The following is a 25,115-nucleotide window of genomic DNA, read 5'->3' as shown; positions in this document are numbered from 1 at the left end:
ACTGCAACTTGGCAGATTCAGAGTATGTTAAACTCCTGACACAAAACTTTGCAGAAGTATTTGCAGAAAATGATGCTAATTAATGGTTTAAGCAAGCCAGATGAGTTTACTGAGTCAATTATTTAGATTTTTTTAAAAATTTTTCTGATGTATTCCAAGAAAGTTCTTAATAGTTGTGCCGAGGGTGGCCAATAAAGAAATCTGCCAGGTGGAATTCCCTGCTGGTGGAGTGCTGGCAGCAGAGGCCCTGTCCTCCCCTTCTGCTAGAGGATAGAAAGTCAATGAAGTTATTTTTTGGGTAGTCCAGAGCGTAGACAGGAATGGATCTGAAAGAACTAAATAAAAAATGTTTTCTTATGAACCTCATTCCAGTAGCAATAGAACTGGTCATGTGCAACGATAACATGCACTGATCTGAGTCATTCCTTGTCACGGTATGATGAAGCAATCCTTCGTCGTGATGTTAAAACCAATTATTGTAGCTATCCCTGGAAACACCATTTGAACAAAGGTCAGATATAGGGAAGAATAAAAGCTCATGTTTGTACTTGCACTGGCAAAAAAAAGTTTCAGTTCTCTCCACCTTTCAACGTCCATTGATGATTAGCAGCAATGGAAGTTGCAGAGAAAATAGGAGAGAGCAGCTACTTACGCTCTAATTGCTCATGATGAATTCGAATGCTGTAATGTCTGGACCCTGTCTCTACCTCAGAAATCATAGTTGATATTACTTGGAGCAGCAATGGACTTCAGACTTGATTTTTCCTATGCAGACTTCATCTTCTGCCTAAAGCCTTCAAACCGTTCATTTCTGAGAGTGACTTGCTTGTAGATATATGGAAAGGCAGGACTTATGGGGAAAATCTTAATGTATTTTCTGCGTTACTCTCTTCTCCCCTTTTCAGGTTGACTAAACAATATGTGTAATAATTTCAAGACTGAATATAAGGAAATACATCTGTGTAGAAATGCTGACAATTGGAAGAAAAAATTCCAATAATAGGGAGATAATACAAATACACATTTGATAGCTGTCTACTGCTTTACAATAAATCGTTGCTTATGTGATTTCCATTTCTGTAGGACCCAGAAAATGACTAGTGTTGCTGTGCAGAGCCAGCAGGGAGGTCATTAGTGCAGTTATATTTTTAGGTCTGAATTGTCACTATCAATGATACTACTTCATGAAATAAAAGAAGCCATGTCTGCATGTCTCTGGGGAAAATGTAATATTTACCACCATTTATAGTACATGCTATTCATGCATCTTCAGTATGTGAACTATACCATAAACTTTTGCAGGATGTAGACAAGTTCAGTAAGTTCAATGTGGAACAAAACCCCCTATTTTTCCACATCAGTGCCAACTATTGCACATCGCCCACTTTTTATTACCAATCCTGAATTGCAGAGACTTTTCAGACATGGAAGCCATAGAGTCTGTGTGGTTTGTGAAGTCGGTACATGCACATCTAATTAAAAAAATTTCAATTTCTAGAATTGCATTTGGATGCATTTAAGACTGTATAGCAGCTTAGTGAACTAGTGAGCGCAAAGTACATCAGGCTTCAGGTATTTAAACTCATCTGTACAACTTAGCAAACATCTCATAGAATATGATGACTGGTGGCCGTTAATACAAAGAATAACATCCTAGAGATGGTAATTCTGCTTGGTTGACCTAATTCTTATCTTTCAGGCTAGTGAATGACACCTTGTTTCTAAGGTTTATGTTAATCATATGAAGATTTTTCTTTAGATAAAGAAAGGAAAGGGTTTTTTTTGCTGTTGTTTTGAGGCTTGGTAGGTTTTACCTCTAAATTGGTAGGAGGGATATTTGTGTTTTGAAACAAGTCATGACACCATTAACATGCTGTACTTTGTGGTACTGATTTTGAGAACATTTTTCTTTTGATTTCAGAGAATATTTTTCTTCTCCTGATTTCAGGTTGGGTGGGACTATATCTGCATACAAGATAGTGCCAGACGAAATAGAAGAAATCAAGGTACAGTATTACTGCCTTTAACACTGAATTTCTTTGCTTGGAGAATTGCAGAAATGTTACATTAAAAAGCCATGTTATTTATTGCTTTGAAGTGTATCATAGCAGGGGGGAAAAGTGTCTAAAGTAAAATTTTTAGATCCATATTCAGACACCTAAAATAGGATTTTTGTTATTTTTACAAGTACAGTTTACCTTCAGCTTAAGTTGAATTCAGTAGGGTTTGTTTGATGACAAAAACTCATGTAATTCAACGTATTTCTGTTTTGTTAGCTGAAGACAGATGCAGGACTACTGTGAACATTGAGTTGTATTTTCGTAACGAAAAATAAATATAGATGTAGTGTCCTTTTGCTTTTGAGATCAAATGCACATCCATTTTGTTCAATATTATCTGTCTTAAGAAGGGGATAGTATGAAGTCATTGGTACTCAAAATCATTAAAAGCTCTTTGATTTTGAGGAGTGACAACAATAAATACCGGTTTACCTCCGATGCAATGTGCATTATAAAAAACCTCACTTTAGCCGAGTCTAGTCATGGAAAGTACTTCAGCAATTTGTGTCAATTTTGTTTTCTTCAGTGGAGTAAAAGATGGGGTGCGAATTTGGCCTAGATCTGGTAGCATGGTCTGTGTAGCTGGTTCTTTATTTGATTGGTAGTCAATAAGTCTGACACATTGCTTGCTCGTTGTGATTACTTAACCCATTATGCTGTTTTATATACTCATTTTCAGCTGTGCAAAGGGAGTCAAGAGTAGTTTAAAATATAGTAAAGGGAAGCGTTTGCATAATCATCTGATCTAGACATGACTTCGCAGTGTGTAAACCTGTGAGGATTTATTCCTCCTCAATTGGCATCAAACCCACTGTAAACAAATACAGTGACTGCCTGTATCTGCATCAAAGTTATCACTCCGCTGTGATCAACATTTATTTCTCCCCTCTGAGATTCATGGATTCCTCTAGCCTGAATTATCAAGAGGAGCATGATTTATTAGGATGGATCCAATGCTTGGACTTTGGTATTAGAAAGAAGGAAAGAAGGTTTTCAAAACTTATTAGTGTTATGTAATATTTTCATGATATTCAGAGAACTGCACAAAAACTATAAAACCAAAAATGATAAAAAACCCTAAACCATAATCTTTCTCCTTTAATATAAGAAATCCAAACCCACTGACATTTTGTTAATGTTGAAGATGAAGAAAAGGAAGCTGATATTTCTGGCTTCATTGTGCAAACCGAGTTCAGTGAACAAAGAAAAATGGCATGCTGGGAAATAAATAATTTTATTTTTAGGGACTTACTGTATTGGCAAGATTAGTAGTCACAGGAATGTGTTTTTTTTTCCCCCCACCTGCTAAGGAGGCCTGTTCTGATTTTTCAGCTCTTTCTTACTCGGATGGTGTTTAAATGCTTGAGATCCTAGGAAACAGCAAAATATGGGTTACTCATTGATCTCAGTTGTGTCAGCGTGTAAGTGTGGAGGGAGAATTGTATAGGTCTAAGTCAGAGCTATTTAAAGTGTTTGGAAAAAATCACCACCTTTACTTGTTTCTGGTAGCTGTCTTGTCTTGTTTGGGTAATGGGTTTTTTTAGGTTGTGACTGAAGTCTGTCCACCTCTCACACCTTAAATGATTGAACTTCTCAAGCTGTAATACAATAGGTGGTGTTCATATGAAATAAGGCACTACTGGAAAATGCCAAGACACACTAGCAGTGAGTATAATGGACAAATCTATATCGAATATGGAAAAGTATTCTTCTGTATATATGTATTTTGAATAGCAGCTGGCAAACAGGGAGACTGAGTATCCTTGCAGTAAATATAGGGGGAGTCTTAACTTCTGAAAGGTTCTCCAAGCAGATTTGAGTAGAAAAAGGAGAGAGGACAAAATAAAAGAGAAAGCAACTGAGATTATTGGAAAGTTACTTCTAGAGAGGACAGAATCTCCTTACATGCACAATAGTTCAGAGTTATTTTGCCTCACAACTATCCCTCCCCTATTTAAACATGAAATATTAAGGGGTTTAATTTGATGCAATATGCAAGAATAGCAGCTCTGGTTTTTAATATATGATTTAACTTGACAGGTTGCTGAATTATATTCACAGGAGTGGGAATATTCATGTTTTCTGATAGTCCTTACAAAGTAAACTACTTGCTGAAATGGCAAAGGGGGGTACTTTATCAGGCAGAGAGCAGTAATTACTATGACATATAAATAAGAAGTCTCTTTGACAGCATTTCCATATATTCTAGAAAAGGTGGTAGATTAACCTCTTTTACAGCTCAAAATAATTTATGAGGAAAACATGTATTGATTTTGTTAATTCATGTAATTACATCTTAGGTAGAACACCATTGTAAGCAGAGACTATCTCTGAGTTTATGGAAGAGGAAAAACTCTGTAAGCCTTAATATACCTACCGGTTGAAAAGTATAAAAGTATCTTTAGAAGATGAATTAAATGTGTGTTTCCAAATATATTAGTAATTTAAAAGATAGCCTCTATTTATATATATATATATACACATACACACACATATATATATATATATACATGAGAACTTATTTGTCCATATTGCAATACTCAGCAAATTTTAATACGTTTATAGTGTTTCCATTCTGGAGTGTTTAGAATATATTTATCCTTGCATGTGAGTGTGTTTTTACTATGTGTATATATGTACTGTGAGATCATATATGGTTTATGTATCTAGAATATTGCCTGTACATATGTGCACCTACTTCTTTGAATGAGTGTCAGTGTTGGGTATAATTGAAGCAGTGCATCCCGCTTACCAAAATTAAGTAGTGTCTGGTGTGCTTATAGGCATATGAATTAGGAGTATTTATGGCAGAAGTGATAGCATGTACCCTAACTACCCTCATGCACCTTACCAAGGTTAGGAAGAATTGCGTGGAATCAATCACCACTACAGTTCCTCAGCATCTGTATCAGCCTGAAATGGAGTGTGATGTAACTTACCTTCCCTAGATTTTTGTCATAGGTGCTTAGGTTCCTGAAGTGAGAATGCTCAAGAGGTAACCATACGAAGATACCATCACAGGTTCCGCCCACCCCCCCACCCCCCCGCCCCCGAAAACTTTTTTCTAGAAGGTAGAAACGTCTTTTATCACAGGATCTTCAGGACCAATGCTTCAATAAGAGAAGCTTTCGGAGAAGGAAGACCTGAGAGAATGCCTAAATGGATATACTGCCATCTGCATTCCTGTCATTTCTCTACACCAGTTAAAGCAATGGCACTTCATTTTCAGTACCTGCTGGTTTTAAAATACTGCAGGAACTGATGAAGACAGTAAATATAAGAATTACAGCATAATTCTGAGAAAGTGTCACTGTTTCCACTTTCTCTGTAGTTCTATTCTCATCAGAATGTAAGCAAGGAGCTTTTCAAACTTGCAAAAATGCATTGGCAGATTTCAGCCTTGCTCCTCATCTACTGTAGTGGTATGTTGTGCCTAGAGGAGAGGTCTTCTAAACCAAATAATTTCATGTACATGGGGACTGGTGAGCATATCAGGCAACACTGATGAATGTTGCTGTATTTCTAGTTAATGACATTCATGACAAAATACAATTTTGTGTACAATGTGGAGTTTGCGTCAAGAGTAAAGAGCAATTTATAACTATTACCAATGAGGGAAGGTTTGTGTGACATGCCTGTAGATAGTTTTATATGTCAGCAGTAGCATCTTATGATTTATAATACCATGAGAGATGCTCTTTTTGATTGCAGCATTCTGTCATTACAAAGGAAATCCATGATGTTGTGAAGGGTTGTTATTCTAGAGGAAGACTCAGTGAATGAGAAGACCATTCATTAACAGATTTCTTAAAAAATACTTGATTTGCTAGGATTTGCAAGTCAAACGCAGAAGGGAATTGTTCTCTTTTTTTTTTTTAAGTGCTTTCCCATATGCTTTTCATGTAGGTATATGTATGCATCTCATCATCGCAAGACCAGAAGTGAATTTGGCAGCAGGTATTCAATTCATGAAAGTAATATGCACAAGAAAGGCTGCCATTGTGTTTCATTCTTGTAGTACTTGTGGTACGAGACAGATATCCCAGTGTAGAGAACAAGGTTAAAAGGTTACCTCCTCTGGTAGTTCATTTTAAGAAATCTTGTTAGAAATTTTTCTTAGTACTGGTTGCAAATTTGTACATTTAGATGTAAAGCAGTTCTGGAGGAAGATGGGAGGTTTTTTTAGTTCCATTATCCACCCTTTCACACAGAGGCATACTCTGTGCTCCTCAATGAACACCTGTAATTTTTCTATAGTTGCTCTTTAAATGAAAGCACATATGCATAAAGTATTAAAGGCTACATTTAAGACTACAGACCTTTTCCCCTGAATAATGATAGGATAGCTCTCTTTTTTTCTTTAGAAGTATGTGTTCACTTAATAGTTTAATATATGAAAATCTTCTTCATGAATAGCTGAAACACATTCCTCTCGGATTGCCTTCAGTCTGTGAGGCAACAGACTCCAGTGATAAAGATCCAAGAGTAGAAAATTATAAAAAATGTGAGAGAGAGGGAAGTAGCCAGAAGGGAAATGGGGAACACTGTGTCCTCTTAGAGGTCAGTTGCTCTAGATGACTTAGGAATTCAAGAGATTTTAACTTTTCCACACAATCCTATTTAGGAACATCTTATGAAACAAGTAAGCTGATTTCAGTATCGGTGAGCTGCATTTCAGAGCAGAGGTGGACTCTCTGCCATCAAAAATATGCATGTTTGAAATGATTACAAATAAAATCAATCTATTCAGAGACTTTCTCAGAGAACATCTGATTTGTAGACCTTGTGGTGTCATATACCTACATAATACTGTATGCCAGAATCTGTTCTTTATGCCGGTAGGAGTAGCTGATGAAACTCATGCAACCTCTGTGCGCAGCCAAGAGACGCTGGCCTTGATCCTTCAAAGCATTTTCATGTTTGTCAATGTGTGGAAAAAATAAGTAGCAACTTGTCAACAAGTGCCGGTTTATAGTCCTGTATCAAAAAAGCAAATGAAAGAAAGGTAGTCATTAGTACTGTGGTGGATAGTCCATAAGAACAGAATTGTGGTTCGAAATATTCAGACTTCACAAAACTGGCTTCGTATCTTGATAGTGGGAGGTAGGGCATTTAAATATTTCTTGCATCTTCTACAGAATTAACAATGCATGACATAAACAAGGACGTGTGCTGTCATCCCAGTTTTGCATAGGAGTTTAAGTCCTGGGTCTGGTTTATTTCATCATTGTATTCATGTTCATCTGCTATGTGTAACAAAATGGTTACAAAACAAAAAGTTTCCCCAAGGTGTATGACGGGAGGCATCACAGTTTGGTGATAATGCTGAGATTATCACTCTGTGTATCTGTTTGGATCCAGCAAAAACAAAAAATACATGTCCCTCCAGTGACCTTTCAGAGTTAAGAGTTTTTTGAAGAGGCCCAAGCTGTTTAAAGTATGCACTCCCACCAGTCCCATTACTGAGAAATGCAAAGCACCAAGAAGCTTTACTATTTACCTTGCAGGAAGGACAATTCTGGTTCTCAGTTTTTCTGCCAGTGTTCTCTTTCTTCTGCCTCTCAGATTAGAATTACTAACTCCTGGCACAAGAGCTCTTATTGAGTAGCATGACATAAAAGGATATTATCCATTGAATGTCTAATGAGTATTAACAAGTACTATCTCCATAGACTCCAAAGCTTACAGATACAAGTTGAAAAAGATTTAAAGGCAATGTGTGATCATCACATGTGTTCTTCCATGATTAGGTTACTTGTCATGCTGGACTGTGTGTTGGCTAAAACTGAGGGCTTGTCTTTTAACTCTCTTAACATGCACTTGGAGACTGACCCTCCAGTAGACAGTTTCATTGTGCTCCTGCAGGCAGGAAAAGAAGGTTTCTAAAAGGATTTGCAAGTGTCCCAACCAGTAAAAAAAAATAGACACTATTCTGAGATCTCAATTTAGTGTATGCAATCCCTGATAAACTTACAGATTTGGATCTCCTACTTGGTTTTCAGGTTTCCATAAAGGAGACTTTCTTATGGCCATGAATCCAGCTAGGACAATTGAGAAGTGGGACATGTTACATTAGAACAACTTTACATCTCATCATATTTCCCTGTAATTAAAGTTTACCTGATGTACACACAGATTTCTTCCCGAGTTAATTTCTAAATCCTGCATTATCAGAGTCAATCACTAATTAGTATTCTTTTTCAAGCTACACATGACTCACAAAAAATGTAAATTATGTTGTTTAGATGACAGAAAGAACTTTTGAGTTTTTACTTGCTATATTAATCCTTAAATGATCTTACAGACTTTTTTTGTTTCCATGCTGGAGAGAATGAAAGGTTTGTGTGTGAGATGATGTGACAAAATTGTGAAAAACATTATATGAAACAAAAAATTACTTTCCTTTAATTGTCTGTCCGTGTGTATGTATTGGGGCTATAAGTACATATATAGAGTCACTTAGGCTTGCAGTACTGATAATGTGCTCTTAGCTCTTTCTCCCCCCATGCCATGCACTTATGCTTTGTTCTTTCAGTCCTTGTCAATAGCTGATTATTTATATTATATTGTATTGTATTATATGATATTGCTTCTAGTTGACTGTGATTTCATTATCTGTTGTGTTATGTCAGATTTTCTTCTTATTAGTCCTTTGTTGTTTTAAGTTAGTTTTATTTCTTCTAAAACTGATTTTTCCCCTTTTTCTGGAAAGCGCAGTCTGTATTACACTGGGTTCTGGCTTAGAATCTAGGTTTTTGGTGCCAAGCCTGGCTGCGCAAGCCTGAACCACTGTCCAGGCACACTCACACCAGCAAAATATGAGTGTTTCATAGGAATGCCTTTTCTGTTGTGGGATTTTTTTTCTGCACCTATGAAGCCAGTAGTTGTTGTGTACGGTTGTTGTTTGACTCTTGGGTTGTTTCTGCTCTTATAGGTTAGAGACTCTCTTTGCTTGGAGGACATGACTGTTCTCCATGCTATAGCTATTGCTATAGCAAGTTTTTGTATAGAAACTCCTTAGCGAGTACTCACTGAAGGGGCTTTTCATCTGTTTCTCTCATCTTCTGTGGATGATGGATACTCACTGCAATCAGAGACCTCTCAACCAAAAAAACATCTGTACAAAAAGAATGTAAAATGAGAGAGAGCCGAAGTGTCTGTATCGCTGTTCCCTGATTATTGGACAACAGGATTCAGCCCTGCCATTGTGGATGTTCCCTGGCATTTGATGGGATTTCTTTTAGGCCCAGGCAGTTGCTGCCATTACCAGTAGTACAGACATACTTCATTTTTCCTCTCTTCCTTGCTGCTTCTGTACTGTTCTGAGATGTGCATGATGTAAACCAGGCAACTGGGGTGGGGGAAGCTGGGCATCCGCTCTTTTTGGCATCTGGCACTGAAGAGGCCGATTGACTTCTTTTGATTTGGAAGAGCCACTAGCAAGTATCTGGGGGTGGCCTGCATTCCTTAACATCTGTTAGTGATCGAACTGATCATTATTAGGACTGCTGAGTGTATCACAAGCACTCCTCTGCTTTCCTGGCAAGGACATCAAATGCCTAGATGCTCTAGATGAAAAAGTATACTCACTAACTTTCCACATGAAAATAGGAATGATCACTTCTTGTTTTCCTGCTGTCTTCCATCTTATGTTTCATAGGCTCTGTGGCCTCGGAGACTGCATGGCTCCAGAAATGACAGAGGAGACCACCTCGCCAAGCTAACTTCCTCTTACAAGCTGTCTTGAATATGGAAGATGCTGAAGCATAGTTATTAATTCCTGTTCTGATGTGAGAAGGATTTAAACTAATGCATTTTATATTTTATTGTGAAATTTGGTCTTATGAAATCCAAAAGAAGTTTAGCCTGTGTTTTGCAGATCATGGAATATTGCAGCATGGGGAAGGGAAGGGCAGGAAGATAGTGCATCCATTTAAGTTGAAATGCCATGCAATGACATAAAGTCATTTTAGTAATATTATTATTTACTTTCCAAAGCAAACAAAATAGTTCTGTAGTTCTCCTGCAGAGAGAAGTATCTGTAGGATGAAACAAGAAAAATAGCTGAAAGTTAATTTACAAGACAAACCACTATATTGTTGATCTTTCTTTCTGGTTACCCAGCATTTAAGCATTCTTGATGCTGTTGCCCTTAAGTGGGGAGATTAATGTGTATCAGATTTTTCATTACCACAGTCCTGTTTGTCTATCAAATCTTTCTTCACTAAATACATTGGAGACAAACAACAAAAGATTTCAAATTTCTTGTTTTCCAGCATAAAAAAAATCTCTGCTTCTCTCTGTGGCCATAGTAACCAATTTTCTCTGACTTCTTCCTGGCTTTCTTTCATTTTCCATTTTTGATAAATACCTATCTCTGTACCAGTCATGACCTGAAACCTAGTTAGGTCTCGGGACATCTTCTTACTTACTCTAACACAATTCTTGTACTTTTCATCTGACCCGGTACACTGGGCAATGTTTTCAGTGGCTTCTGTTCTCACTGGAAAAGCGGTTCTTAAATGGGATCTCACTTAGTCTGAATGAGAGGAGAAAACATAGCTCAGCTTCATTAAGCAGCAAATAGCTTTTGGCAAGTATGTAAGTAAATCAAGTTTATATAAAAACCCTAATCAGTTTCCATGTGACTTGTTACATTAAGTTTTATTTGGTTATATTTACCCTATAAGAATGTATTCGGGTGACTTTTTTGAGATCTATGAAGGAAATTTAATGTTGTCCTATCGTAACTGATAATGTCATAATTGGTTAGGGGCTTGATTGAGTTTGAGGGAGATCTACAGTATGATCTCTTTTGTGGTAAATAGATTTCTGAAAGTTCTTTCTTTTTATGATTGTCAAAATAGATGAATATTGGTACTGCATCTAGAGGAAAAATGGAGATCAGTTGGGTTTTTTTAAAAAAATCCTTCAGCTTTTTACAGGTAGTGTCTTAGTGAATTATGAAAATTATTATTTGTAGAGAAATGAATGTAATTGCAAATAAGGGCCATTGAAATACTGAGTGATTGGGTAACGAACCATCTGATGAAATTCAATGGAGGTAAATGTTAAGTGATGTGTATGGGAGGTGTGAAAAAATCCTAAATTTGCATATAAAATAGGGGGCTCTAATTTGACTATTGCAATTCAAGAATGAGGTCTGAGAAGTGTGCTAAGGTGGTTACTATTAGCTCAGTGTTCAGGAGCAGCTGAAGGGGAGGGGAAAAAAAAAAGACTGTGAGGAATTATTAGGAAAGGAACCAAGACCAGAACACAAAACCTTTTCTGTTATGTATGAGCCTCTGGTGCCCCACCATATAGAATGACCTGTGAAGGGCTGATCCCCTAATCACAAAAATGACACAGTAGGGCTGAAAAAGATCTAGAGTCAGATTATAAAAGTTATCTATTTTATAGAAGCACTTCCATATCAGGAACAGATAAAGAGACTGAGACAGAAACATACACAAGTGGCACATTTGGTTGCATTTCAGCAACATTCTTCCTTATTTCTACTGCACTTTTTAAATTAACTCTCATGCTTAATTTATGCAAATTGTAAGACTGCCTGAAAGCAGGCACTGAAGCTTTGACTATATGTCTTCTATTGGCTGATAATCTGCTGATTGTAAGGGGGGGGGGGGGGGGGAAGGAGAAAGGAGCTCCTAATAACAGAAAGCATTCACTTAAAACTGCTGAAGCTGAAATCTTATCTGGTTATAACACAGCAGTCATCTTTCCATCAGAAACTGGTTCAATAGATTGTATTTTTCGGAAAAAGATTTGTAACTGGTAGACTGCAGATAATTCTGCTAAAATAGTGTAGTTTATTTTACTTTTATAGCATGTTTTCTATCTAGATGCTTTTTTATGTTGTGTTTTAATGGCTTGATTGGAAAAACACAGTAGGAAGACACCAAAGACTACACATGCCTCCCTGTGATATGCAAGCTTGTAAACTGTATTAATAGAGTGATGCTTAGTACTTCAATGTGTGATTACACCTAATTAAACTTCTCTGATAATTAAATTTTTTGTGATGCCCTAATCCTATTAGGCACCATATCATATGTGAGGTCTACTGTCTAAAACAGATAGGAAACCTGAAATGTTTTTAACAGAAAACCAACCAAAAACTTCCTTCAAGAAAATATCATAAGGGAATGGTGTAAAATAGTATTAACAGACGTGTTGAACCATGTGGCTAGAGGCATTTTGTTTGCTCAGATGCTTTTTTTAATCAGATGCACAAAATTCATCTAGATGAGATTTCATGCTGATGAGCTGTATGTGAGCACAGATGTAAAATGGAAAGTTTTAAGTGGATTCTAGGTTTTATTGAGTATGTTGGCTAAGTGGCTCATCTCATCTCTGACAGTGCACAGAGCTGGAGTGCTGGCTTAACTGATGTCCTAAAGGCTTCCACAAATGGATGTCTTCTAGCTAAACAAAATCAGAGCAAAGTGTGTGAGGATGAAGTTAAAAATGCCTTCCTTAGCCCTAGCCACCACGTCCCTAGTGCCAAGAACTGAACATTTATCTCGAGCCATATCTGTGTTGCCAAGTCATGGAAACCAATAAAATGCATCTAACTATAAAGTAAAGCATTTGATGCTGGAGATCTAGCATCCAGATTGTATGTTCTTTGATATGTTTTATTTCAAACTACTTCTAGTATGATTCTATGAACTGTCTGCCTGTTAACAGCTGGAGTGGATTACATGTGCTGCTGAAGTCCATCTTCCAAAAAGTTTTATCTGAAAAGATTCCAGTTCATATGCTTAAAAGACTACTTTGTGATATGAACCAAAGTCTGGTAAGCAGAGAGCTGTCAAAAGTGCACTGCTGTTTTGAACTAACAGGCTATGGTAGACGCCAGCCTCCAGCACATACATTCTCATACCACTATATATCAAGGTTACAAATAATGTGAAATTCATAATATAGTACCATCATTACCAATGAAACAGTGTTGTCTGAGCTAAGTACTTAAAGAGTATCCAGTCATGCTGGCAGACTATTAAAAAAAAAAAATAATAAAGGTGGTCTAGACCAGTGATCTCCAAACTTTTCGATTGCGTGCCCCATCAGTAAAAAAATTTTGAGCATGCACCTCCCAGTACAGGTATATTCTAATATTTTCTCCCTGCACCCCAGTGGATCATAGAATCATTTAGGTTGGAAAAGACCTTTAAGATCATCGAGTCCAACCGTTAACCTAACACTGCCAAGTCCACCACTAAACCACGTCCCCAAGTGCCACATCTACCTATCTTTTAAATACCTCCAGGGATGGGGACTCAACCACTTCCCTGGGCAGCCTGTTCCAGTGCCTGACTACCCTTTTGGTGAAGAAGTTTTTTCTAATATCCAACCTAAACTTCCCCTGGCGCAGCTTGAGGTCTTTCCCTCTTGTCCTATTGCTTGTTACTAGGGAGAAGAGACCGACCCCCACCTCGCTACAATCTCCTTTCAGGTAGTTGTAGAGAGCAATAAGGTCTCCCCTCAGCCTCCTCTTCTCCAAAATAAACCAACCCAGCTCCCTCAGCTGCTCCTCGTAAGACTTGTGCTCTAGATCCTTCACCAGCTTCGTTGCCCTTTTCTGGACACGCTCCAGCACCTCAATGTCCTTCTTGTAGTGAGGGGCCCAACACTGAACACAGTACTCGAGGTGCGGCCTCACCAGTGCTGAGTACAGGGGGCAATCACCTCCCTGGTCCTGCTGGCCACACTATTTCTGATACAAGCCAGGATGCTATTGGCCTTCTTGGCCACCTGAGCACACTGCTGGCTCATGTTCAGCTGGCTGTCGACCAATACCTCCAGGTCCTTTTCCACCAGGCAGCTCTCCAGCCCCTCTTCCCCAAGCCTGTAGCATTGCATGGGGTTGTTGTGACCGAGGTGCAGGACCCAGCATTGAGCTTTGTTGAATCTCAGACAGTTGGCCTCAGCCCATCGATCCAGCCTGTCCAGGTCCCTCTGTGGAGCCTTCCTACCCTCCAGCAGATCAACACTCCCGGCCAACTTGGTGTCATCTGCAAACTTACTGAGGATGCACTTGATCCCCTCGTCCAGATCATCGATAAAGATGTTAAACAGAACTGGCCCCAGTACTGAGCCCTGGGGAACACCACTTGTGACTGGCCCCCAACTGGATTTAACTCTATTCACCCATAACTCTTTGGGCCTGGCCATCCAGCCAGTTTTTTACCCAGCAAAGAGTATGCCCATCCAAGCCATGAGCAGCCAGTTTCTCCAGGAGAATGCTGTGGGAAACGATGTCAAAGGCCTTACTAAAGTCCAGGTAGACAACATCCACAGCCTTCCCCTCATCCACTAAGTGGATCACCTTGTCATAGAAGGAGATCAGGTTAGTCATCATCCTGCATGCACCCCACTTTGGAGACCGCTAGTCTAGACTATTGAAATGATGTACTGATTCAGGGAGCATCACAACAGTAAGTAATGAAAAAAAGCCCTGATTGATTAGCTGTTTTCTGGATTGTTCAGCACTGATCACTGCGTAGGTAATAGAATTTTTAAGAGGCATTTTGAATTCTCCCACACTTTTGGTTTATGTAAGTTTGTTTTTGAGTCAAGTTGTTATTTTACTTCTGTGGCTGTCATAGTTTACTGAAAATCACCCAGCATTCAAAATTTCATGTGAGGTGTTTTTGCAAAAAAAAAAAAAAAATTGCAAAAAAACCACAGAAAGGTTACTTGAACACATTAGTATCTTAATGAAAATCCTCTTGATAATAGGTTGTTAAAAGGATCCAGAAAAAAATTGCAGGAAGAGGTCTATTCCACATTAAAAAATACTATATAGCAAGAGTTCTAAGTAAGGAAGCCCAACAGATATGTTAACAGGCTGAAGGAAACTCTTCCCCTGAAGTCTGCTCCTGTAACTCAAGCACACGGGAGAAAAAAGCTTTCCCAAGAGCTTCCTCCATTTTTTTCTGAGATAAAAAGCCTTATTGCGTTAATTAGCATTGATAACCACCATATTTTATCTGGTGGTTTGGTTTGTGTGAGTCATCATTTATGGAATTATTTCTCTTCATGGCTTTTACCTAAGCGAGCTAAGAAGGGATGCCACAGGGTGAGGAGAAGACAGACACAAGTGCAGGGTGCAGGTGTTGCCTGAATGAAGTGGGTCCATCTTGGGTGCAGGCATGAGATTCCTAAGGAAGTGGGATCAAGATGGACAAATTATCTCAGAGAGCTATGGTTGTAACAAAAGCCAATTAGTTTTGCCATGGTGTGTAGAGACAACACTGATTATGTATTTGATTGGACAACTGTAGTAGTATATATTTGGATACAAGCTTAAATAGTTTGCTAAACAATGTCTTGATATTATTACAATACACATCATGTCATTTGCTGTGGCTGAAGTCACAATATTTGCTCTTCCGGAATATCTTTGAGCTCCCTATGGAAGTGTTTCCTAACATGCACCTATCTAGGCAAGAAAAATCATTCTTTTCAATTTAAGCACTAATATAAGATTAAAGGTTAATATTTATCTTTTTCATTGTCCCCGTGCTTTTGAGATGTTCTTTTGCTGGATATCCCCACGATAAAATAGCTATCATTTTGATTTTACTTAGTGTAACACTGTTTCTGTACCTTTCAACTTAAGTAGGATTTCAGAAATGACGTGACTTAATTGTCCTCAGAGAAATGTATAAGGGGGAGAATGCCACTGAATCATCAGAGTTCAGTAAAGGTGCAGTGGCTGCAGAGTTTTACTTTTTAAAATATTCTCTTATAAAAAATACACAAGGATTTCTAGGATTGTTCTGCCAGAAACGTTTGCGTTCAGTTTCAGCTGCCTCATCATTCTGACAAGATTAGGTGGAATGTTAAGACTGCAAAGGTAACACATATTCGCTTTTACCATTTCTGCATAGACTGACATTTCCATTCTCTCTTATGATTTATCATCTGCTTTGTTACTGTTGTGATGCTCTATCAGAATAGCCTTGTATTTTAAAATTACAAATATTGTAACAGTTTCACTGTGTTGCTTCAGTAGCATGATCACATAAACCTCTCTCCTAACAAATAGGCTGATCGCTTATGGAAGTTTATACCGCTCAGTCTTGTCACTTTAAAGGGTTCTTCTGCATTCTTAACAGCAAAGTGGTCTTGGTAGTTGAACATAATTTAAAATAAGTGAGAATCACCTAACATTTCTCATTCTTGAAAATGAAGCTATGTATCTGAGGATACCTTATGAAGATAAGAGCTTAACATCAAGATGTTTTAAAATTCTTGTCCTCCTTTGATAAAACAGAAAACAACCATTCTTTATGTATTTGGAGCAAGGAATGTGTTCTATATTTTAATAAAAATTTCTAGGGAATAATGCTATATAAAAAAGGCAGTGTATAAAAGTAAAGCTGAGTGTCATTTGGGACACTGAAGCTAACACTTTAGTTTCACAGAGTACCTTGAGGCTGTAAAAGACAACAGACAATTATCCTCAGGCTGTTTTGAAGGAAAGATGCCTAAGTTTAAAATCAGGGAACTGTAAAGAACTGCTTTACATACAAAAGCTCCAAATGTCTCTAAATATTGTTCAGAACTATGAATGCTTCTGTAGGTGAGAAAACCAAAGGGATGGTTGTGTTTCAAAAACGAAAAAATGCGTATTTGTGAAGCATTGGGCTGTAAGTGTATTTAAAGCTTTCACATGCACAGTATCCTCACTGAGTTGACTTCTGAGAGACCCAGCAAAAGAAATAAGCAATAGAAGTGCACAGATAAAGGGAAATTATGAGGTTTTCTGTGATTAAGTCTTTTCTGCGGACCTAACTATGAAAAGCACTTAGGACACACATTCTGAGTGTTCAGTCAATAGTTGATATACAGGCATGAAGCTTTAGTCACAATGGCACACTTCCCTACATTTGCCATTTTGCTTTAAGTAAAACAACTGAGATACACCTCATGTATTTACATACCCAAGCACTTTTACGACGTATTTTTATATTGAAATATTTTTGTATGAAGTAACATATAGATTTTAATAGAATATTTGTGCGGGGGGGAGGGGGGTGCAGAATATTTTGTATTTCAATATTTTTTGCACAATTTTAGTACCTCAAACTCTTTAAAACAACAATCCTATATTTGGACAAATAGTATTTTAGCAGAGGAATAGTCTTGACAACAGCAAAAACTGAACTAATTATGATGCAGTTCATCTAAAACCACAGCAATCTCATAATATACAAGCTGAAAAATAAAGGTTTTCCTCTGTGATGGAAAAAATAGCTAATTTCAGACTCGCTTTTTTTGAAAACGTTTTTAAATTTACTCTGCTAGATCTCTACCAATGAAACCAATATTGGACATGTGTGAGCACTTATATTGCCTTCTGAGGATGGCTAAATAATAGGGAAAGAAAACCAAAGGAAATATTCTTTCTAACTGTCCTTACAATTATGTATTTTGAGTATGTTTGAAGCATGGAGTGAACACGTGATCAACTACCTTCAACTTTTATCTCTTTTTGTGGTCTTAATTAAGAATCTGTTCTATCCTCAACAGGCACAGCCTAATTCTTCAAACTTAACAAACTGGGCGCGAGTTTTTCTCTGACTGCACACTTAAGGTGTTTCACTTAAGTCACTTCAACTTGTAGGTTTCACAATCAGGAATAAGATGCAATGCATCAAGCTCACTGACAAATAGTGTCCAAATAGTGAGTTTATTTTACACGCAGGGTGGATAACAGCTTACCAATGCTAATAAAAAATAAAAATAGCAAAATAAATTTAAAATTGAAACTGCGGTATAAACCATCTTTCTGCTGGCCCTTCTAGGAAAGGTTAATTTAAAATGATTCTCAAGATTGTTGCTGTTTGTCTTATACAAAACTCCCCATGAAAGCCTGATTTCCTCTTCCATCTTAGATTATCTGCAGGGAACTGAAGGTAACATCCAAACTACAGAGTTTGCAAAAGAATTAAACATTTTCTTATCAGACCTCAGTCAGACAGTGAAATCTATGCAAAGAACAGAGATTACTGATGAAAGTTTTTCTACAAGTAGGTCAGTGAGAAATTTAATATCTCCCTACAAAGATGTCATTATAATAAAAGGAGCCTAAAGGGGTGAAGTCTGTTTATTCTGTTAGCCTGCAATTATTTCCTGAGCAAAATAGTATTCTTTTGTCAGTACTGTAAATGAGGATGGCCAGATGTTAACTTGCTAGTTATGACCTTCAATTCAGTATATTTAAATGAAGTGGCAGTCTGCTTTTCTGTGCCTTGGTTTTATCATGATTATTATCTTTTTTTTTTTCTTTTTTCGCCTAAAGGTTCAAAAATACACAAAACTCAAATTTCCCAAATTCCAAATAGGATAGAAAAGGATCTGTCTGACAAAAAATATTTTTGTCTGTGCAGTTGTTTTTTGTGTAGAGAGCTGTATACTACTCTTTCCAATTAAATCTATTTGCTGTAGCTAATGCTCTTATGATGTTTTCTTGGAGATATTTAGAAATTGGGGTGACACAAAAAATGCTTAGAGTTTCCTACTAAAAGCATCTCTACTTTTGGAGTTAGACAGAAGTGAAAGCTGAAACAGCAGCTAGAGGCTTAATGGACAGCTAAATGATCTGTGACATTTAGGAAGGAATAGCTACAGTGGCTTGGAAATTGGCTTCATTTTTTAGAGTCCATCAGTACAGATGGTTACAGCTCCAAAACCAAAAAGTTCTAAGTGGATAAAGTGTCAAATACTTTGCTTAAATTCATGGGTACAAATGTAAAAGCTCTTGGAATATTGCTGCTATAGAATTGTTGGATTTCTGGTAGACCTGGTCTTTAACCACAAATTTATAACTCTTAGCAGAAGAAAAAAATCTTTCATCTCGCTTTAAAAAAGTCTTCAAATAGCACAGACATTACCAAGCCTGGAGAGAGAACCCTTACAGGATGGAAAAGACTTGCTTAGTAATTGCAAGAAAAAAGCAAGGGCTTCTCCTTCCGTAGAGTCAGGTGTGGTGAGTGTTGAAATGAAAAGGGAATTCTGGGTGTGTGTTTGTGCTGCACTGGGGCGGCGGAGTGAGAGAGAGGGACCGTAACAGGTTCTTTCTGGATCTCAATAAGAAAAGCCTGACAACAAATGGCTTAATAAAATATCGTCTTCAATAAGGCAGAGTAAGAGGAGGAATATAGATAGCAAATAAATCTTACTCCCTTCAGATGCTGGGAACCGTGTGTTCTTGCAGCATCAGATCAATCCCTGGATGGATTTGTCCACTTATGAGAAGTTCTTGCTACAATTTTAGATGAAGAAAGGGCCACGCTGGTGGTGTAATCACCAGTACTGAGTGGGAGCTGCCTACAGGCTTCTCTGTTACAATGAGGTGTCTGAGTCTGTCCCTTGGCCAAGGGATTTGTGCAGCGTGACACAGGCCTGAAGGCCACGCTGGATGTGGAGCACAGCACAGCCCGCTGTGGGAACGGCAGGGGAACTGTTATGTGGATCACTGACTCCTTGATGTACAATGGTCTCCTGGTCAGGATCACTACAATATTAGAAACATTATAAATAGAACATTGTGTGGTCCTTAATTTCCAGAGGGCATTGTCCAGTTCTTGCTCACAGATAAAATTTATTGCATACTCTCCTTCATCCACTAATTCCGCCTACTCCCTCTTACTGAAAATACTATCTGAATGACTCTGCTGCCTGTGTAGGCTCTTCATCACTCTCCAGCACTAAAGTGGCAATTGTCTCTATAAGGGAAAGCAGTAGTCCAGAGATAACATATACTGCGTGCATCATAATCCTCAAAGTAGAACGTGTGGGAGATGATACAACTCTTTGAAAGGGGCAATATGGTATTTTTAATTATTGAGATGATGCCTTTATTCTAAATTGCATTGAGCAGATGACTGTGATGTGATTTTAACATGTCCAGAAGGGTAAGTTTTACAATTAAAAAACAAAAATTACTTATGTAAACATTTTCATGTAACAGACCATATGTTAGAATAATAGTATGTAAAGCAGGTGATACACAGTCCAAAAGACTCATTATGTCTTATGCAACTTTTTTTGAAGTATATAAATAACTCTGGATTCTTGTAAAGGTTACCATGTGTGTCTTCTTACATCTTTAAAATAACGAACAAGTACTTCCTAGTCCAGAGGGCTTTCCGTGGTTTCACAACTCGAGAAATGACTCATGCTTTAGCAAGGAGGGTTCTGTTCCTGTGAAGCAGCAGACATTTCGTATGCATAACTTCCACTGTCTGATTTGAGCGCATCAGTAACAATGGGAATTGCCCTTTTTTCACTAGAACCTGTTGTACCTACTGTACTCCTTAAACATTTCCATAATTACTGAGTGTCCCTGCGTATCCTTTTGGAAAACTACTCAAAAAAAAAGTGTGTATATATTCTCTCTCCATTCTTTTTCAAGGGAAACAGGAGCAGAGAGGCATGAAATATCCATTTATGAAAGTATAATGAATAATTGCAATATCTGTATGTTAATTCGGTTAATTGTAATGTTTAAAATAATGTCATCTTCTAGATAGTTACGAAGGTTTAATATAAACTTCAGATAAAGTAAGTGAATGCAATTTCAAAATAAATTTGAAAAATACTTTCTGAAATACTTATCTCAAAAGGATTACTTATGGTGAGAAATGTCTGCTAAGATTAACACAATAGCAATCATTTGAGGTTTAGAACTTAAATTGTAAGAAAACCTTTTAGTAAAAAGGACACTGAGATTTGATTTGTCTTGTGCTAAGTAGCTAGAGTTTGTAAATCGTTAATTCCTCTTGAAGTAGACACGGTAAGGGCTTCACTCGTCAACGACTATTCCCTCCGTGCTGCAGCTTTTGGTTCTGGCACAGATCTTGATTTTGCAACTGAAGCATATGGTACAAATATATTCGTTGCCAGAACACTTAATTAATTAAGCCATCATTCATTCAAGATTAAGTGCTAGGAGTACCTGTATAGATGACATGCTTAGTGCAAGTGTTTCTTACTCTGGAATTAGTAGTGTTTGTTTGAAAACTCTCAGTCACAGAACCAATAGTTGCAAATAGAACCAGCGTGTTGGAAGTTGTGACTAGAAAGCATTTCTGAATATACCAAGACACTCTTTGCAGCAGTCAAGAGACTCAATATGACCACTGCAAGCATTTGTAAGGATTGCTCTTCCTTTAGCAGCAAACATTCTATACTTTTCTCATTCTGATAGTACTGATTACTATTTCTTTTATGATTCTTAAATTTTAGCAAGTGAAGTTTGGCATACATCTTTACAAAAGCAAGAGATGACAGGTGATTCTGCTTAGAATAGTCCTTTCCAACTCTTCTCATGTATTGCTTTGAACTTTGTTCATGTCCTAGTTAGCCTCTCTGGCTTTGTTAACATTTTGAGACTAGATTGAGCTAGATCACTTCTATGAAGCAGTTGCTTTATTAGGTTTCTGTTTGCTCCATTTGCAGCAACTTTATCAAATTAGGCAGACTTCTTACAAAGTTGTCCCACCTCAGACAGTACAAAAGGATATACATTTTTTTAATATATATAATACTTGTAATATAACAAAGTGTTAACATATATTTCTGTATAGCACAAAATAATTTACAGAAACTTAGGACCTTAGAAACAATGGAGATTACAATACAAAGAATTCTGCAAAAATGCTGTAGGTTGTTTCACATTCTGCATATTATTTTGCCTGAGAGATTTCTAATACCCATAAAAGCATGTTTGAACAACCTTAGTATCCTGGCAGATTTTAGCTTCATTTATACCAGCTGCAGAAACAGTTGGAAAGTGATTTTGAAATTTCTTTAGGATTTTGAATGCTTTTGTTACCACCTGACTCCAAGTAATTTTGTTGTTAGTATGTGTCAATAAAAAATGAACGTGTTTTAAAAACATTCCAAAAGAGAAATGACCAGAAAGTTTCAGCTCTTACGGAAGGAAGTCTTCCTAATGTGAGTTGTTCTGCATGAGTTTTCTCCTGAGTATCATAATCAGTTGAAATCTTTGATTGCAGTGGGATCAGCTAATGCTAAGACACCTCTGCAAGCTGCAATGGAAGCAGAAGATAGCTCATCAAATTCTATGGTAACCACTTTCACCCAGTATTGTGTAATAGCTATAGTCCTTTGGGCCTGTAAGAGAGATTCTGCATAGACTGAATCCTGAAGAGGTCTTCCCTTTGAAGAGTGGCCTTTTTAGTTTGGTAATAGATTGTCTTATAAGTGCCAAAAGGTTCTTTCATTACATTTTAGTCTTTGGATGTTTATACTCTAGAGTTCAGGAATAAACAATAACCTAATCAGCAAGGCAGCCTATTACTAGTTCCTTCTATTATTCTTCTGTTGTGCTCTGTCTCTGTAAGAAAAAAGCAAGGGCTCGTAGGGAAAAGACTTTTCTGTAATGATCACAGTTATTTATTTTTCATTGCCTTCAACAACTGTCAATGTGTTGTTTGCATTAAGAACCATCAATGAATCTCAATTGGTTTTTATCCTTTCCTTATCCCTTTTGAGAATCATTTGCAGGGTCTCCAAGATTACTCCTACACAGCAGATAATGGAGAAGTGCAGACAGTCTAATCAGTTCCAGAATACTCCAGTCTTCTTTCCTTTCTCGCACATACCTTTTTCTTCATTGTTTGTATATCTCTATCACAAGAATATATCAGAGCAGGATGTCCATACCTTCCTTGTATTTGGAGAAATAAAGGACACTGCTTAGTTTTGGATGAAGGGGCTTTCTTCCTGATGGTTTATTATCTTCTGGAAGCTAAATCTGGTGTTGATTATTAGACCTGGAAGGTCATTTACCATCTAAAAATGGTACTTTGTAATTTGTCTGTTATAGTAATTTTTCCTGGGGAAAAATAAATATCTTTGCATATATGCATGTGCATCTTTGCACATATAGTGACCTGATTTGTACAAGAATCCTTTCTGCATCAACTCACACATAATGTTCAGGGTTCTCTACAAATACTTTTTTATTTTACACTACAGTAGAAGGATGAACACAGATAATTCCCATCTAATTTATTCTAATATTCATCTAATATTCAGGAAAGAGATTGTATTGTTGTCTTGGTAGGCTTCACCAGGGCAAAAGAACACTTCTCTGAAACAATCTGAACAGTGTCAGGACAATCACAGATCACAATAAGATCGTGCCTTTAGCTGTTAGATCACATGGCCTGTACATGCACTGGTTGGCTGGAAACATCTTACATTTAATTTATGCTTTATAATTAGGTGTTAGAGCTGATAGATAGTAATCTCAAAATTTCTCAGCTGTCAGGGGGATCCACTACAAATATGTAGAGGTGTCAGTAAGGATGGCTTCTTCGTTGCAAAAGAGGGGCATCTTCTAGTAAAAGTTGCTAGGCAAAACTGGAGTGCTGTTCTATATCCATACACTGATGATCAGAACAATGATTTTTGGGTGAATAGCACCATCATAGTGCACTGCATGAGCAAGCAAGGAGGTGCTAGATCTACGGAATTGTTGTGCTCGCCATAAAATAATTGTTACAATCTGTTATCTTCAGGATCTTCAAAATATGCTGCCACATCTTCTTATCAGATACTTCTCTGATTATCTAAATAGGCAATTGTATTGGCAGTATTATTAATCAACAATTAATCTGTGGTTGATAACATCAAGAAGAAGATTTCTTCTCTAGAGGGGCAGAGCATCTGAGTTGGTATGGAGATGTCTTTTTAATTCTGTGCATCTCAGATCTATGGTTATCTACCAATACCCTTATTCTCTTGTGATTAAGAAAAAGCGGTGTCTGAGTCACCACAGTCACTCCATTCTCTCTTGAACAATATTGGTACGTGGAATTCAGGAGCTTGCAGGCGTTTACTCTGGTCTATTCTGCCTTTTTTCCCCCACATGGGTCATTCAGACCAATAGACACATGCATCATTCAGCCCTCAAGTTTTCATCCAGTGAAGTGTAATAACATATTTGACTATTTAAACATACAGAACATTTTGGTTCAGGGTAGGAAACGGTCCATAACCTTTACATGTGCTGCAAAATGGAAATGGTTTTACTTCAGGAGGAATTCATCTTCTGTGTGGGCTTTGTTTCTCAGTACTCTAGAATATTAGAGTTATTAGAAACTCATGAGCCTACTATATATCCGGCAACTATTTCAGCATTTCATCCACCAGTTTGGTAGCACGTAAATTCTCTTTATCATACAGTGATTGTCAGACTTCCATTTTAAATAGAAGAGTTAACTCAAATTTGAAATATTAATGTGATTCTTCACAGTCTTACTTGTTTGACATAACAATGTTCTTTGTTGCATACAGAAGACAGTGAGCCCTGATGTAAGTGGCTTTGACTCTATTTACAGTCCTTGATAAGATAGAAGTGATACTTCAGACCAAATCTCTACATTTCTTCCAAAAGTTCGGATTTTAATTTAAACCAGTTTATTCACCTACTCTTCCAGTGGTCGTTTGTCCAAAAGTAAAACATTTACTGGTCTTTAAGAGTATGTTTTGTAGACAGATGTCTGTCAGGAATGACAAAATAATCCTGAACTGGACAGAGAGAGAGAGAATAACTGAGATTCCATCCAGGCCCATTTTAGTATATTCTTTAGAATTTGATGAACTAGACTTCCCCAAGGAAATTTCTGTGTGGGTACAAGACACTTTTGCTGTTTCTGTTAGGGGTATTCTTTAGAGGACCTAATTAAGTCTGTTCTTTGCAATACCGCATGTGCTTTTGCTAAAATATACTCATTGTTTTGGCATCTCATTCAGCTTCCTGGCTTAATAAAGCCATACAGTAATTTTGCTTGGATTAGGCTTGCAAAATGATTCTTCTCCTTTTATGGTGTATTGATTGTAAGTTGCCAGAATTGGCACACATATAGAGAAATATTCAGTAAAGACAAACTTGTTATGTTTCGGGTCATTTCACCGTGTTCTGACAGTGGGTGTCATTCATATGCTGCTGTGTGAGATTTCTTTTGTAGTATCCACAGACATTGT

The 25,115-nt window shown here is 37.4% G+C and overlaps 1 protein-coding gene across 24 annotated transcripts in view; it reads left to right on the top strand.

The window, feature by feature from the left end:
* Window positions 1-25,115, top strand: part of GPHN (gephyrin) — a 306,821-nt gene that overhangs the window by 128,331 nt on the left and 153,375 nt on the right. For all 24 annotated transcript variants that reach the window (XM_087746580.1, XM_087746578.1, XM_087746574.1 and 21 more), the window contains exon 3: window positions 1,949-2,006. In XM_087746580.1, the coding sequence (XP_087602706.1) occupies window positions 1,949-2,006 (58 nt within the window). The remainder of the gene's footprint in view (window positions 1-1,948; window positions 2,007-25,115) is intronic.

This window comes from Nipponia nippon, unplaced genomic scaffold (assembly GCF_047370975.1).
Source record: "Nipponia nippon isolate SJK-2023a ecotype South Korea unplaced genomic scaffold, ASM4737097v1 scaffold_10, whole genome shotgun sequence".
In the NCBI taxonomy this organism is placed as follows: domain Eukaryota; kingdom Metazoa; phylum Chordata; class Aves; order Pelecaniformes; family Threskiornithidae; genus Nipponia; species Nipponia nippon.
Note: the sequence above shows the minus strand (reverse complement) of the source record. Positions and strands in the feature narration are given on the sequence as shown.